Source organism: Heterodontus francisci, chromosome 17 (genome assembly GCF_036365525.1).
Source record: "Heterodontus francisci isolate sHetFra1 chromosome 17, sHetFra1.hap1, whole genome shotgun sequence".
NCBI lineage: Eukaryota > Metazoa > Chordata > Chondrichthyes > Heterodontiformes > Heterodontidae > Heterodontus > Heterodontus francisci.
In genome coordinates this window covers 60,198,265-60,215,454 of record NC_090387.1, presented here as the reverse complement: position 1 = coordinate 60,215,454, position 17,190 = coordinate 60,198,265, and the positions used below count along the sequence as shown (strand labels likewise).

General features: G+C 40.9%; 1 protein-coding gene across 2 annotated transcripts in view; it reads right to left on the bottom strand.

Moving 5' to 3' along the window:
* The window catches only part of slc12a4 (solute carrier family 12 member 4), a 207,711-nt gene that overhangs the window by 71,367 nt on the left and 119,154 nt on the right, over positions 1 to 17,190 (bottom strand). For both annotated transcript variants that reach the window (XM_068049479.1, XM_068049480.1), the window contains exons 5-8: positions 15,954 to 16,008; positions 15,431 to 15,561; positions 11,709 to 11,950; positions 2,068 to 2,279 (exon numbers count right to left, since the gene is read on the bottom strand). In XM_068049479.1, coding sequence (XP_067905580.1) covers positions 2,068 to 2,279; positions 11,709 to 11,950; positions 15,431 to 15,561; positions 15,954 to 16,008 — 640 coding nt within the window. The remainder of the gene's footprint in view (positions 1 to 2,067; positions 2,280 to 11,708; positions 11,951 to 15,430; positions 15,562 to 15,953; positions 16,009 to 17,190) is intronic.

Genomic DNA, 17,190 nt, shown 5'->3' with positions numbered 1-17,190 from the left:
AAAACAGAAAAAAATACAAGTATGACGAGGGGAAAGAGCATTTTCTACCATTCTGGATGGTAATCAAGATGGTTAAGGAAGTGATTGCACATAGCATAGGTCAACTTCTTCACTGGCACATCATTGTAGTTTGACTCCAGCATGAGTCAATAGTGTAGATTTTGAACTTGCTACCTTGGCATAAAACGGATGATTGTCCAATTTTAATTTCTATTAACTGGTTCAAAATAGTATTAGCTGAGGCCTGAAAGACAATTTCCTGTTCCAGCTTGTGAATGACGCACAAGGACATGAACCAAATGTAAGCTGGAGAATAAACAAGTTAGGATGGCTTTAAAAAAAGTGTGACGGCTTATTGTGATCAAAACATTTTTTAAAAATGACTTTTTCAAGAATACTGGGATGGGAGGGAAAAAGAAGCAACATAAACTAAATGAAAATCAAGAGATCTAGGGACAGAGTTTCTGCTTATTATTTTTAATCAGAGGTACGGCTAGTTTTGTGGACAGGGTCAACTGCCACAGTGATGTTTTTAATCCAGTGTTAAAGATTGGGGAAACATGATTTACACTTGATACAATGTGCGCTTAAAATCCCACAATCTTTAACGTTGATTTGTCTGATTCCAGATTAACTTTGTAGGGCCAATGCAAACTAGCAGCTATTCTAGGCCTTGGGGTGAATTACATCTAGGTTTCAAGCATTAGCATGTAGGAATTACCAAAACATACAGAATTATTTTAGATAATTGGACAATTTGATGCTATTTACTTCAATCTCAAAATAGTCTTTGGTTCATAATTTGCTGTAGGAATGAATCTAACTGCGTCAGCTGTTGGTTAGACTTGCACTTACCCGTTTAATCTCAACAATATTTTGCCTCACAAATTGATGGAGGTGTGAGCTGAAAATCTTGCTGGGGGAAAACTGAGCATTTGAAATCTGAGTGATCAGAACAAGCCAGATCATCTCAACCAGATTGAAGGATTGTGAAATAAACAGCTCAAAGACTGCGTAGAAAGTGTAAATTAGAGTGGATGAATTCAATAGCAAATCAGATACAGAAAGTAATGAGGGAAAGAAAGATGAATTAAGAGAGGAAAGAGACAGAAATAAATTTTTTTCGTTTTAAATTCCACATTTTTAAAATATCCAACAACTAAGGTATGAAGGAAGAGACTACATATTTCCAGTAGTTCATATTGTGTGCCAGAGGTTCATTGGCACATATTAACACTTAGCACTTGTTAGAAGAATCGCTGACAGCCAATCCCAGATACTTAAATATGTGTGGACCTTAAATGGCTCGAAAACAGGCTTCTTGCATCACTTCAGACCAACTCTAACTTTCTGTGGTAAGTCTAATTCGCATTTACCATGCAAGTACAGCAACTTCACGGCACTAAATGCATTTCAATGATGAGCCAGTCAGCAAGGTACCATTTTTGCAAAGCTTTTAAATCTCTGTGTTTATTGGCACATCAGCCCTTGCCTGAAGTTGCAGCATTTGTGCATAAATAACAATGACTGCTTGCTGTTAATTTGACAGATTATGGGCCACTGTGGCAACAAACAACAGCACAAAACTAACCCAACAGTACCACTTCGGAATAGGATTATACCTGTAATATGTAAATATTTGGTTTACATCTGACTAATCTGAATTTGGACATAGCACACAAAAATAAGTTGTTGTTTCCTTCATTTGAATGGTAAAAATAACCGGTATTGTGCATATGTGTCCACCAGGCTAGACACAGTCTACTCAAAACAGTTAATTCATTTAGGTCTTTTTAACCAGTGATAAATGGGCTAGACTATAAATTGTAGTCTGATGGGATTTATGGCACTAAGTAAAGCTTGCAAGGTAAACGGAGGCCCTCTAGTGGTCAACACACTTTAAATTGAATTAAGGTAATTTTGAAGCCAGCAATTGTACTTCCTATTGCAAGAGTCCAACTTCAAAAATATGACATTCTGCACCATGTCAAACATACATCAACCGTTTGTTAGCCATAAAAAATGTTCCATAAAATGCATCTTTAATATAACCAGCTTTATACAAACCTTTTATTATGCCACTTGCTACACCTGGAATTCCTTGGATTTCTGTTACATTGTTTTGAACAAAGTACTCATCACAAGTGCCCGTTAGATTTTTAGTACTGCAGAACAGGTCCCACAATTTGGTGGTCACTGTTAAATTGTTTTCAACCGCGGTTTTTGCACAAACATCAAACAGATTTCTGGAGAGAGTTCGATTTCCCAACATGCATATCCTAAAAAAACAAAAGAGCACTTTTTAATGTTGCAGTACAATTTTCATTAAAACTGCCCTTGCTGATAGTTACACAATAGTATCAAGTACTATGCAGCAAAAAGAACACACAGTCATAAATGTTCCTACAAACTCAAAGCTCACATTCTTCTTCAATGAAATGTAGAAAATATTCTATTGGATTATTTTTGACTAGTTCCAATAATAGAATCATAGAACAACTACAGCACTGAAGGAGGCCATTCGGCCCATCATGCTTTTTCGAAGGAGCTATTCAATTCTTCGCACTCCCCTGCTCTTTCCCCATAGCCCTGTAACTTCTTTCCCCTTCAAGTATGTATCCTTCTAAAAGCTACGACTGAAACTACTTCCACCACCTTTTCAGGCAGTGCATTTCAGATCACCACAACTCTATTTTTTCCCCCTCATGTCACCTGATTCTTTTCCTTATCACATTAAATCTGAGTCCTCTGGCTACAGACCATTCTGTCACCAGAAACAATTTCTTATTTACTCTTATCAAAATGGTTCATGATTTTGAACACCTGTTTCAAATCTCCTCTTAACATTCTCCACTCTAAATAGAATAATCCAGCTTCTCCAGTTTATCCACGTAACTGTAATCCTTCATCCCTGGAACCATTCTAGTAAATGCCTGGATAAGTGCAGCTCCAACAACACACCATCATCCAGGACAAGCGTTGCCAATCAAGTGGCCTGCCAATTACCATTCACTCACTCTACCACCACTGCACTGTGGCTGCAGAGTGGACCAACTACAAGATGCACTGCAGCAACTCACCAAAGATTCAACAGCACCTTCAAAACCTGCAACTTCTACCAATTAGGAGAAAAGGGCAGCAGACACCTAGCACTACAACCTGCAAGTTCTCCTCCAAGCTACAAAACACCCTAACTTGGAAATATGCCATTGCTCCCGAATCATCACTGAGTCAAAATACTGGAACTCCCTCCCCAACAATACTGTGGGTGTACCTACACCACAGGACTTAGCAACTCAAAAAGGCAGCTCGGCACCATCTTCAAGAGCTATTAGGGATGGGCAAGTACTGGACTTGCCAGCGACGCCCACATCCTATGACCATTGCTCTTCCTGATATATATTAATGACTTAGACCTTGGCATACAGGCACAATTTCAACATTTGCAGATGATACGAAAGTTGGAAGCATTGTGAACTGTCGGGAGGATAGTATAGAACTCCAAAAGGACATAGACAAGCTGGTGGAATGGGCAGACAAGTGGCAGGTGACGTTTAATGCAAAGAAATGTAAAGTGATTCATTTTTGTAGGAAGAACATGGTGAGATAATATCAAATAAAGGGTGCAACTCTAAAGGGGGTGCTGGAACAGAGGAACCTGGGTGTATATGTGCATAAGTCACTGAAGGCGGCAAGACAGGTTGACAGAGTGGTCAATAAAGCATACAGTACAGGCTTTATTAATTGGGGCATATGAGCAAGGAGGCTATGGTGAACTTGTATAAGACATTAGTTCGGCCTCAACTGGAGTACTACGTCCAGCTCTGTGCACCACATTTAAGGAAAGATATGAAGGTATTGAAGAGAGTGCAGAAAAGATTCAGGAGAATGGTTCCAGGGATGAGGAACTACATTTATGAGGACAGATTGGAGAAGTTGGGACAGTCTTCCTTGGAGAAAAGAAGGCTGAGAGGAGATTTGATACAGATATTCAAAATCATTAGGGTTTGGACAGAGTAGATAGGGAGAAACTGTTCCCACTTGTGAAAAGGATCAATAACGAAAAGGCACAGTTTTAAAGAAATTGGCAAAAGAAGCAACGGCAACATGAGGAAAAACGTTCATGCAGCGAGCGGTTAGGATCTGGAATTCACTGCCAAAGAGTGGTGGAAGCAGGTTCAATCGAGGCATTCAAAAGGGAATTAGATAATTACCTGAAAAGGAAGAATGTACAGGGTTATGGGGAGAAGGCAGGGGAATGGCACTAAGTGAATTGCTCACTCGGGGAGTCGGTGCAGATGTGATGGGCTGAATGGTCTCCTTCTGTGCTGTAACAATTCCGTGATTCTGTATGAACACTTCTGCACTCTCTCAAAAAACTCACATGTACTTCCTAAAGTATAGTGCCCAGAACTGAATACAATACTCCAGCTGGGGCCGAACTAGTGTTTGATATAGATTTAGTATAATTTACTAGCTTTTGTACTCTATGCCTCTATCTATATAACCCAGGAATCCATATATCTTATAAACTTGTCCTGCCACCTTCAAAAATTTGTGCACAAACACCTCCTTGTAGCTGCTCTTGCATCCCCTTTAAAATTGTACCATTTAGCATGTATTCTCTCTTCATTCGACTAAAATGCATCACCTCACACTTTGCTGCATTGAATTTCATTTGCTGTGTCCACTTATTCCACCAACTTGTGTATGTTCTCTTGAAGACTACTACTATCTTCTTCACTGTTTATTACACTTCCAAGTTTCAAGTCATCTGTAAATCTATGCCCTGTACCAGCAGTGGTTCTAGTCCCAAACCTTGGGGAACTCCATTTAACCTCCCTCTGGTCCAAAAAAAGAAGCCATTCAAGACAAATCTGTCTTCTATCCCTTAGCCAATTTTGTATCCATGCTGCTATTGCTCCTTTTATCACACGCGCTTCAGTTTTGCTAACAAGTCTAATATGTGATACCATAGCAAATATCTTTTGAAAGTCCATACAGACAGCATAACCAATGTCCTTGTGAGGTGGATTGGTCGTGGCACTGGGCAGGGTTTAAACTAACTTGGCAGGGGATGGGAACCAGGAGGTAATAGAGAAGAAAATCAAGGTGCTAAAAAAATTGGGAGAGACAGACAGCACTAGAGTATGAAAAAATAAGATACTAGGTGGGGTCAGAGCAAGGAAAAATGCAGGAGGCCTAAATTGGGTTTACTGTGCATGCATGTGAATGCACAGAGTGTGGTAAATAAAGTTTGTGAGCTGCAGGCGCTGATAGCCATGTGGGAATATGATGATGTCATGGTGAAAACGGAGATCTGGCTCAAAAAAGGACAGGACTAGGTACTAAACATTCGTGGATACAAGGTGTTCAGGAAAGATAGGGAAGGAAAGGGGGAAGGGTGGCAGTATTAATTAAGGCTAGTATTACAGTGGTAGAAAAAAGAACATGCCCAAGAGGAGTCAAGAACAGAATCTATTTGGTTAGAGCTAAGAAACAATACAGATACCATTACACTAATGGGTGTACTCTACAGGCAGCCAGCTTGCGCGAATGATATAATGAAACTAATTTGCAAGGAAATTACACAGAGATGCAGAGTAGTAGTTATAATGGAGGGACCTTTAAGCATCCTAATATAGACTGGGATAGCAATAGTGTCAAGGGCAGAGAGGGAGAAGAGTTCTAAAGTGTGTTGATGAGAATTTTCTAGATCAGCAGGTTTCCAGCCCAACAAGGAAGGACACATTGCTGGATCTGGTTCTGAGGAATGAGGTGGAACAAATGGATCAAGTGTCAGTAGGGGAACATTTAGGGGTCAGTTATCACTGTATTATAATGTTTAGGTTAGCATGGAAAAGAACAAGGAGCAAATCAGAGTAAACATAATGGAGGGGCTTTAAGCATCCTAATGTAACTAGTAGAATAGATAAGGGAGAACCAGTGGATGTTGTGTATTTGGATTTTCAGAAGGCTTTTGTTAAGGTCCCACATAAGAGGTTAGTGTGCTAAATTAAAGCACATGGGATTGGGGGTAATATACTGGCATGGATTGAGAATTGGTTCACAGACAGGAAACAGAGAGTAGGAATAAACGGGTCTTTTTATGGGTGGCAGGCAGTGACTAGTGGGGCACTGCAGGGATCAGTACTTGGGCCCCAGCTATTCACAATATATATTAATGACTTGGGTGAGAGAACTAAGTGTAACATTTCCAAGTTTGCAGACAACACAAAGCTGGGGGGGGTGCCGGGGGGGGGGAAAGAGAAATATGAGCTGTCAGGAGGATGCAAAGAGGCTCCAATGTGATTGGGACAAGTTGGGTGGGTGGGCAAATGCATGGAAGATGCAGTATAACGTGGATAAATGTGAAGTTATCCACTTTGGTTGTAAAACAGAAAGGCAGATTATCTGAATGGCGATAGGTTGGGAAAGGGGGATGTGCAATGAGACCTGGGTGTCCTTGTACACCAGTCGCTGAAAGCAAACATTCAGCAAGCAGTTAGGAAGATGAATGGTATGTTGGCCTTCATTGCAAGAGGATTTGAGCACAGCAGCAAGGATGTCTTACTACTTTTGGTCTCCTCATCTGAGGAAAGATGTTCTCGTCATGGAGGGAGTGCAAAGATGATTTACTAGGCTGATTCCTGGGATGGCAGGGTTGACTTATGAGGAGAGACTGGATCGACTACATTCACTAGAGTTTAGAAGAATGAGGGGGGATCTCAATAAAAACCTATAAAATTCGAACAGGACTAGACAGGCTAGATGCAGGGAGGATGTTCCTGATGACTGGGGAATGCCAAACCAGGGGTCACAGTCTCAGGATACGGGGTATGCCATTTAGAACCGAGATGAGGAGAAATTTCTTCACTCAGAGGGTGGTGAACCTGTGGAATTCTCTACCACAGAAGGCAGTGGAGGTCAAGTCATTAAATATATTCAAGAAGGAGATAGATATACTTCTTAATGCCAAATGGATCAAGGGATACGGGGAGAAAGCGGGAACAGGGTACTGAATTAGACAGTCAGCCATGATCTTTTTTGAACGGCGGAGCAGGTCCGAAGGGCCGAATGGCCTACTCCTATTTTCTATGTTTCTATGTAATTGGGTGAGGGTCAATTTCAATGGGGTGAGAATGGATCTGGCCCAAATAAATTGGAGTCAAAGACTGGAAAGCAAAACCTTTAAAAAGGAGATAGTTCTGGTACAGTCGAGATACATTCCCACAAAAGGTAGGACAAGCAAAGCTGAAGCTCCCTGGGCAACAAAAGAGATGAAGATGAAGCAGAAAAAGGGAGCATATGACAGACGTCAGGTTGAGAATACAAGTGAGAACCAGGCTGAATATAGAAAATTCAGAGGGGAAGTGAAAAAAGAAATAAGAGCAGCAGAGAGTATAAGAGACTGGCGGCCAACATAAAAAGGAAACCAAAAGTCTTCTATAGGCATTTAAATAGTAAAAGGAAGAGTAGGGCCGGTTGGGGACCAAAAAGGGGATTTATGCATAGAGGCTGAGGCTACTGAATGAGTACATGGCTGAGGTACTGAATGAGGACTTTGCATCTGTCTTGACCAAGGAAGATGCTACCAAAGTCCTAGTGAAAGAGAAGGCCAAAATTTATAGAGGAGGTATTACAAAGGCTTGCTGTATTTAAAGTAAATAAGTCACCAAATCAGAACAGATGCATCCGAGGATATTGAGGAAGTAAGGGTGGAAAGTGAGGAGGCACTGGCCATAATCTTTCAATCCTCAGATATAGGGATGGTACCAGAGGACTGAAGAACTGCAAATGTTGATCAAAAAGGGTGTAAAGGAAAGCCGAGCAACTACAAAACAGGTAGTTTAACCTTGGTGATGGGAAAACTTTTAGGAACAATAATTGGGACAAAATTAACTGTCACTTGGACAAATGCGGATTAATTAAGCAAAGCCAGCATGAATTTGTTAAGGGCAAATTGTATTTAACTAAAATAAAAGCAACATAAAAGCAGTTCTGATGAAAGGTCACTGACCTGAAAAGTTAACTCCGCTTCTCTCTCCACAGATGCTGCCAGATCTGCTGAGTATTTCCAGCACCTTTGGGTTTTATATTCGTGTTTAACTAACTTTGATTGAGTTTTTTGATGTGGAAACAGAGAGGATTGATAAGGGTGTCGTGGTTATGGTGTACATGGACTTCCAAAAGACATTTGATAAAATGCCACATAACAGACCTTTCAGCAAAGGGACAGTGGCAGCGTGGATACCAAGTTGGCTGAGTGACAGGAAACAGAGTAATGGTCAGAGGACAGTATATAATGGGGTTTCCCTGGGGTTGGTATTAGGACCGCTGCTTTTCTTGATCTATATGAATGACCTAGACCTGGGTGTGCAGGGCACAAGTTAACAATTTGCTGATGACAAAACTTGGCAGTACTGTGAACTGTGTAAAGGATAGTGATAGACTTCAAGATGACACAGACAGGCTGGTGGAATGGGTGGACACACGGCATATGAAGTGACACAATTTGGTAGGAAGAATGAAGAGAGACAATATTACTTGAAGGATACAATTCTAAAGGGGGTGCAGGAGCAGACAGATCTGGGGATATGTGTGCACAAGTTACTGAAGTTGGCAAGGCTGGTTGATAAAGTGGTTAATAAGGCATACAGGATCCTGGGCTTTATAAATGCAGGCATAGACGACTAAAGCAAGGAAGTTATGGTGAACCTTTATAAAATGCTGGTTCAGCCTCAAGTGGACTATTGTCCCATTCTGGGCACCACACTTTAGGAATGATGTGAAGGCATTGGAGAGGGTGCAGAAAAGATTTACGAGAATGGTTCTGGGGATGCGAGACTTCAGTTACGTTGATAGATCGGTGAAGCTAGGAGAGTTCTCTTTAGAGAAGGTTGACAGGAGATTTGATAGAGGCAGTCAGAATCATGACAGAGTAGATAGGTAGAAACTGTTCCCAATGGTGGAAGGGTTGAGAACCAGAAGACACTGATTTAAAGTGATTGGCAAAAGAACCAGAGGCGACATGAGGAAAAACGTTTTTTTAAATGCAGTGAGTGGTTAGGATCTGGAATGCAATGCCTGAGCGTGTGGTAGAGACAGATTCAATTGTGAGTTTCAAAAAGGAATTGGATAATTTTCTGAAGAGCAAAGGTTTGCAAAGCTACAGAGAAAAAGGCAGAGACGTGGGACGAGCTGACTGGTCTTGCAGAGAGCCAGCATGGACCTGATGGACCAAAGGGCCTCCTTCTGTGTGTCACCATTCTATGGGTTGAATTTTACCTGTCCTATGGAGACAGGTTGAGAGGTGGGAAGGCTAACAAAATGGTACAGGAAGGTGTAGGTGCTTGTGGGGGTGGGGGGACATCCTGACATTTTCCGACTGTCATGCCATTTTGTCAGCAGTGGAAAAACTGGCAGTTTGGCTGCCCTTTGGGAGGTCAATTGAGCCACTGAACGGGCTAATTAAAGGACCATTTCCCACCTCCGCGGGCAATTTTCCCACGTTATGAGGGCCCAATGCAGAAGTGTGGAGACCGTACAACCCAATTAAACCTAATGGCCTTACAACGGACTTCAGGGTGTGGGGAGCCGCCAAGGGCATCGCCTGCCCTCAGCGACCACCAGATCACCAGGGTCTGCCTGCCTGCTAGGCCCCGGTTACACCCAAACCCACTTACCCCTCTTCAAGAGAGCCCGACCATTAAGGCACCTTCATCCTGCAGCTGCAGCCTCAGCAAAGGCCATCACTAGGGGTGACGCTGCTGAGGCTTCTGAACTGCCAACCCTCTGATTGGGCCGCCATCCTTAATATGACGGCAGCCCCATTGGCAGCCACTTAATTGCCGGCTGCAGGCAAAATGCAGTCCTGGGTCCCACCGCCCTTCAAAGCAGGGCCACCTCCGGCTTTCAGCCCTGGCAGTGAGATGTCTGCTGCATCAGAAAAATTCCAGCCTATGATTCTAACTTTTTTTTTAATTGATTCACAGGAAATGGACTCCACTGGCATGGAGTCAGAGTTATACAGCACAGAAACAGGCCCTTCGGCCCATCATGTCCATGCCGGCCATCAAGCACCTAACTATTCTAATCTAATTTTCCAGCACTTGGCCCGTAGCCTCGTATGCTATGGCATTTCAAGTGCTCATGTAAATACTTCTTAAATGTTGTGAGGGTTCTTGCCTCTACTACCACTTCAGGCAGTGCATTCCAGATTCCAACCACCCACTGGGTGAAAAAATGTTTCTTTAAATCCCTTCTAAACCTCCTGCCCCTTACCTTAAATCTATGCCCCCTGGTTATTGACCCCTCTGCTAAGGGAAAAAGCTTCTTCCTATCTAACATATCAATGCCCCTCATAATTTTGCACACCTCAATCATGTCCCCCCTCAGTCTTCTCTGCTCTTAGGAAAACAACCCTTGCTTTTTCAGTCTCTCTTCATAGCTGAAATGCTGCAGTCCAGGCAACACCCTAGTGAATCTCATCTGCACCCTCTCCAGTGCAAATCACGTCCTTCCTATAGTGTTTTGCCATCCTGGTGTTCAGAACTGAACACAGTACTCCACAATACTGGCAAAGCCAGCATTTATTGCCCACCCTTAATTGCTGAGGTAGCAGCCATGGGCTACCTTCCAGACAACTGAGTAGCTTGAGAGGCCATTTCAGAGGGCAGTTAAGAGTCAACCACATTGTTAATGGCCTAGAATCACAGACCAGGATGGCAAAATTCCTTCCCTGTAGGTCTTTATGACAATCCAGTAGTCCAAATTTGTTTAATTAACAAAATTTAAGTTCTCCAGTTGCTGTGGCGGGATTTGAACTCATGTCTCCAGAGAATTAGTTCACTAATGTCCTTCAAGGTAGGAAATCTGCTGTCCTTATCCAGTCTGGCCTATGTGTGACTCCAGACCCACAGCAATTTGGTTGACTCTTAATTGCCCTCTGAAATGGCTTAGCAAGCCACTCAATTTTATCAAACCGCTACAGAAAAGTCAAAAAAGAACAAAACGAGAAGGACCACCCATCATCTACCTAGGTACCAGAAATGATAAAGGCACAGAGAAGAGCACACAGCTATCTACAACACATAGCAAATATCCTGCCACAAATTTAGTCTCACGACCCAAGAATGAGAATTGAAGTGATTTATGCAAGTCAGGTCACGCCTGTAACTGGCTCCTAATATTATAGATGAAAATGCGATATTATACTACTCCTTTTAATTTTGGATGATTTACTTAGACTTTTTCTTTGAAATGCTCAACAATAATGCCAGGTTATTAAAAACAGACATAGGGTGCTTTGGTAGGTTTCCAGTGGCCTTACATATTATAATCAAAAGAACACCATGGTACTTTTGTGACAGGTTTGTTTTGTCCGTATTCAACACTGAGCTATTTACTGCAGCTTTTACCTGGTATCTCTGATATTAAACAAACTCTACTTGTCCTTACAACAGTCTTTTTCTAGACTTACTAAAAATGTGCATCAGATGCAATTATACTAACTGCAGTACAAGTTGCTACAGGATGTTGTATTTTCATGCTTTGATTTCACAAGTATATATCAAAAATTTTCTTACAGTAGCAGCTAAGTATATAACATAAGCATATTCTTAAATAATATTTCACAGCTCTGATTTTTTAAAATTTGTCTTAACATTTTTAATCAAAATGACGACTGTAACAGCAATATTACTTACTTAAATTCTGGAGGATGAACGGCTGATTTGATAACCCCCACATAAATGGACAAGATGGATAGTATCACACAGACCAAAAACAAAGAAGCAAACTTATTAACATATTTGACGCCTATGAAAACAACCAGACACATCAAAGTGAGGAAAACTGTCCCATAGATTCTCATGTTGTTAAGCATAGCACTGGTTTCTTCATGTGGTTCAACAGGCTTAAATATCGCTGCTGCAGGAGCAATGTAGGCCTACAAAACAAAGTGAATATTAGAATTAAGACAAATAGTGTTGATAATAGAATAAAACAAAAAGTAAAAACTAAATATACTGAACACTTGATAGGTTAAAATAGGAAGCTGAGCCTGCATCTAGTACCAAAATTCAGGTTACATCACAGGAAAAAGCCCCAGGAAATTAGTGGGCAGCATAGGGGGAACGGAGTTGTTCTGTTACAGGTCTCTGCTTCTTTTCCCTCTTCATAGAACACAGATTCTCCACACATGAAGAGGAAAATCTACACTCAAATATGTTTCTGGACCGCTTCATTAAAAAATACTAGTGCAGATGGGAATAGCATTGGCTATTCTAACTCCCAGCTTTATGTTGTCAGAAACAGAAGAGCAATAGACAGCAAGACAGGTGGCTACCATAGCATTTATACTGTAGACTTATACTGTAGACTCCAGGGCACTGCACTCTGAGCAGAACCAAGTTACTTTGATATAGCCAAGTGAAATTCAAAGCAATTTGATCTGAGCGACCAAGACGATATCAAAACTTCAATATAATATTTGCCACATCAAAACTCGATAGTAAACCTCAGTGTGGACAATTGCTATCCTGTTCTTTACCACTGCATAGGGAAATGAAGGTTTTATATTACAAGTGTTACGACTGAGGCAGGACGAGGCCCACTTCTTTGCAAGTCACAACATATATTTTAAACATGTTTACCCAGTTACCGATTCGGTCAATCAAATACTCTACTCTTTATCCCAGAATAAAATACACCAACCAAGTTTCTTTATAAACAACAAAATTATCAGTTTATTAGCAAACAAGACTTATCCAGTAACGAAGAAAAGCATTAACGCAGATTGAAATATGAAAAGTTCCCTTTTTAAATTCCCCACACACACACTCAGGAAAAAAAATACAGAAATTCTCTCTGCAGAGGTCTGTTACAAAAAAAAACGACTACTTTGGCCAAATATTTGTTAATTCTTGAAGAAAAAAAGAAAAAGGTATGAAAGGAAGTCAATTGTCCCTTTTGGTCTGGCATCCGCGTATATGGAGATGAGTCACTGGGATCTTTTCTAAAGCAGCTCTTTTCAGGTGGTGTTGTGAATTAATCTGGCAGGTTTTTCCAGCTTCTCAGGAGAGATGCAGCACCAGGGATTTTGGCTCTCCCACACTGGGTCTTTGCAGGGTTTCTTCAAAGAGTTAGTGAAAGAGATGAGCTGGGTGTTTTTTCCTTGGCAAGTTGATTTCCAACTGTCTTCAAAACAATTCACACCCCAACAGAAAGTCAACCTCCTGACCTCCATAAACTTTGACTTGTGGCTTCTCTGTAAACATCATCCCCAGTTTACCAAGGTTTCTGCTGTTTATTGAGCTTAAAGCACATGATTTCCAGCATAGGTTGTTTTCAAACAACATCTCAAGTGTCACTTCAGCGAACTTGGTAAAAAAAAAAAATCCACGGAATCTTTTCAGTTTTGACACGTCCTCAAAAAAGATTTTAAAAATGGAAGCACTTTCGTAACACTAAGATATAATTGGCAGTCCAATTTCTCAATAAATCCCTTCTGTGCACAGGTGAGAAAGCAGGTTTCAGCCTCTGACAAATAATCTTTCTGGTGATAATATAGACAGAATAATGTGGTCTTGCCCTTATGGACCAACACTTTGATGAACATGGAGTCTAAGATGGCCGTATTATTCCGAGATCAGCAGCTCCTACACTACTTTACCTCTGTGACCCATTACACTATGCTACAAGTGGTATGGATATTGCTACACTGGATTAAAGTGTTGACCCAATGTATAATTCCACCACCCAACAACTCCCCGCGCACCTCAATAGCAAGGCGGTGTAAACCTCGCAACATTTTCCAGCATTATGCCTCTCTGTGGGAGATAATTGAGCTGTTCAGAGTGACCTCATCTACCATAGAACCCGTTTTACTCTTGGACAAGAGATCGATAAACTCATCTACCTCTGGGATGGCAATGATTCATGGGGCCACTATCTCATGGGAGAAAGGAGAATTTAACATCCACATATGGTAGACATGTTGCTTATATGCTCAAATGAATATATGGATTACATAATGTACTTCAATACACCTACCCATCACTTTGTATTGACCTGCCTAGTGAACTTATAACTTACTACACTGAAAGTAGAATCAAGGCATCTTGGCCTGCCTGGAACTCGGTGTCTAGCACTGCAGTTGTACCAGCTTTTGTGGTGCCCCGCTGATATTTAAGATTCTCTTATGCAAGTTTGGCCAACATAGATCAGCCCCTTTTCCCTCTTCATAGAATGCAGATTCTCCAGGTGTGAAGAGGAGGAAAATAAACCCTCAGGCATTTCCTGTGTTTCTGGACCTACCCGTTTAAAAATAACATCCAGTAGTGCAGATAGGAATAGCAACTGCATCCCTCTCCCTGCCAGTGTTGCATTTCCCTCAGCTGAGATTAATCCTGAACACAAGTGGTCATTCTTAAAGTGTGAGCTTAGACAGTGAATTTCTCAGCTGTTCAACTATGGAGAGCAAAGTGGTATTCAGCCACGTTCTTACCCAAAATGCACCAAAACAATTTCCAACAAGACTCACTGGGTAATGATCAGGAATAAGATCCTCCAATACTTCCCCCTCCCTTGAGGCCATCTGTAGTAGCCATACGGTCTGAGCTTAGCCATTATAATACTTGACATGCCTCGAGAAGCAACATCACTGGCATTCTCCAATTTTCTCCGCAACACCTAACAAAATTGTGCTAGTGAGAACTGCTGAGACCAAACGCCAGTTAACAACAGCTTTTAATTGGAAGTATAATACCATGCCAGCTATTTGCTCAGCTACAAAATCATTTTGTCACTGGAACAACATTATGGTCAAAAAACGTACTTCTGTTCTGTGAAAATACTGAACTGAACTATTTCCATGTCCAATTAAACTGATAAAATGTGATTACTAGGAGCAGTGACAGTGTGTTGCATTATCAGAGGTGTTATTATTCAAATTAGTTATTAAACCTATGTCCTGTTTCCGGCAGATTCAAGTGATTAACAATCTCAGAGCAGAATGCAAAGCGCGTGGAATTCCGATATCTTGGCCAAGATTGCTCCCTCAAATCACACCACTAAAAACAAATTAACTGGTCATTCTTCATGCTGCTTTTTGTGAATCAGACAGGCATTTTGGAGAGCACAAATAAGCTTCTGTTTAAATGCAAGTTTGATTTTAATTGAGGTTACTGAACATTTGTAGCTTAAAGGGTTGCACATGTAACCTGACATGACAAATAGATTGATCTGCATAAAAATCACCAACATTTCAAATTTAACATTCAGAACAATTCAACTGTAGGAATGTTGAAATAAACTTATTATCCTCACAACAGTGATTAAAACCTTTAGGTTTCTTAGCATAGCAATTTTTTTTTTAAAAAAAGGGCAATCTTCAACAGCTTATCAAAACTACCATCCAGACACTCACCAGTAGAATTTCAATGGCACCGAGTATATACATAGCTCCTGCAAAAGTCGTTCCAAGATAGAAACACAGGCCCACAGCACCCCCAAACTCAGGACCAAGTGACCTAGAGATCATGAAGTAAGAGCCTCCAGCTGTAAAAGAAAGGTGTACAAAAGGGGAAAAAAGTCACATTATAACACGGATCAGGCAAAGGGGGAGAATTCTAAAAGGTGGATCCCAGATCGGATGAAATACTAAGTTTTACAGTTACCCATTCACCTTCAGTCTTTATGATTACACAAAACTCTGCTAAAATTGTTTCAGAAATAACCAGTACACAAGGAGATAAAGTTAAACTTTGCCAATTTTGAAACATATAGTTTCATTGATGCATGTCAAAGTAATTGGTACAGACGTAGTCAGATAAATTCTAATGTCTTTCCACAGAATGTGCTTTAAAAAGTATCTCAAAAATTAAAACCAAGCACTGAAAGCGTAGCCCAGTTTTTCTTGCCGTATAGACTTTTCAAAACAAGTTCATTACCTGGTACAACTCCATTTGTTGCTATAGCACTCATTGATATGGCTGTTAACATAGTCTGAAAAACAGAAGATCTAAACTTGAGACATGTATTTTCAAGCATTCCATCTCGAAACTCAACTTGTCTTAAAGTTCACCCAAAATTTTAAATTATTTGAAAATATTTTTAGCTATGTATACACTAAAAAAAACTAATTACAGTAATACGCAATTACCAGTTGAGGGCACCAAATAATTGTGACTGTGAAGTTTAAAATCCCAATTTTCCCACTTAAAATTTATGAATGATGGTAGTCTATGGATTTAACTATTCTGACATAGTCAAGCCCACTGAGATGCTAGACAGAGTTATTGAACAGATGGCCAGTTCAGATGAGCTGGACCCAGTATTCTCAGCAACTTCAGATGACCAAACCAAAACCCTATCTTTGTAATCTCAGTCTGTTGTCAGGTCACAAGGAACTCCCACAGCAAAGATGGAAAGATTCCAGCATCATAAACTATGGAATACACAGTAACCAGTTGCTGTTACATTCGACATCAGCTGGTTATCGTGCATTCAAGCACTGGCACTTAAAATTCAGGCATTGCAGGAATCCTTTCATTAGTGACTAGACCAGAAAAAGCCATTTTTAGACTGGTGCTTATTTTATTTAGATTGGATTCCAAGGGGCCAGCATTTTACAGAACTAAATCCATCTCTCCCTTAATCCAACAGTAGCAGAGTGGCACAGTGGAACCGTGCTAGACCATAACTCAGAGGTCGATGGATCAAAACCATCCTCTGCTATTTACATTCTTAGGTGTCAGTCATGGCTCAGTTGGTAGCACTTTCACCCCAGAAGGTTGTGGGTTCAAGCCCCACTCCAGAGACTTGAGCACAAAAATCAAAGCTGACAATGCGGTTGATCTCCATTCGCTGCTGAAGCAGAGGGGAATCTCCTAGAGGAGAACTGCAAGGGCATCAAGATACCACATTAAATGCAGTTATAAGCTGGTGCTAATTTAATTCAGATCGAGTGATGTCCTTGTACCAACTTTCTGCATTTCCATTGCTGAAACATTTCATGCATTTGCAATTCTGCCGCTAGGATCGGGAAACCAGGTTTTAGCAAACACAGGAAGACAACACATTGACACTACTCTCCCACAATCCAAATTAAAGTGACTTCTAATGTTAATGCACCTTAACTCTATAACCTAACAATAAAGTGTACTTCCATCAACCCAAATAGAATTG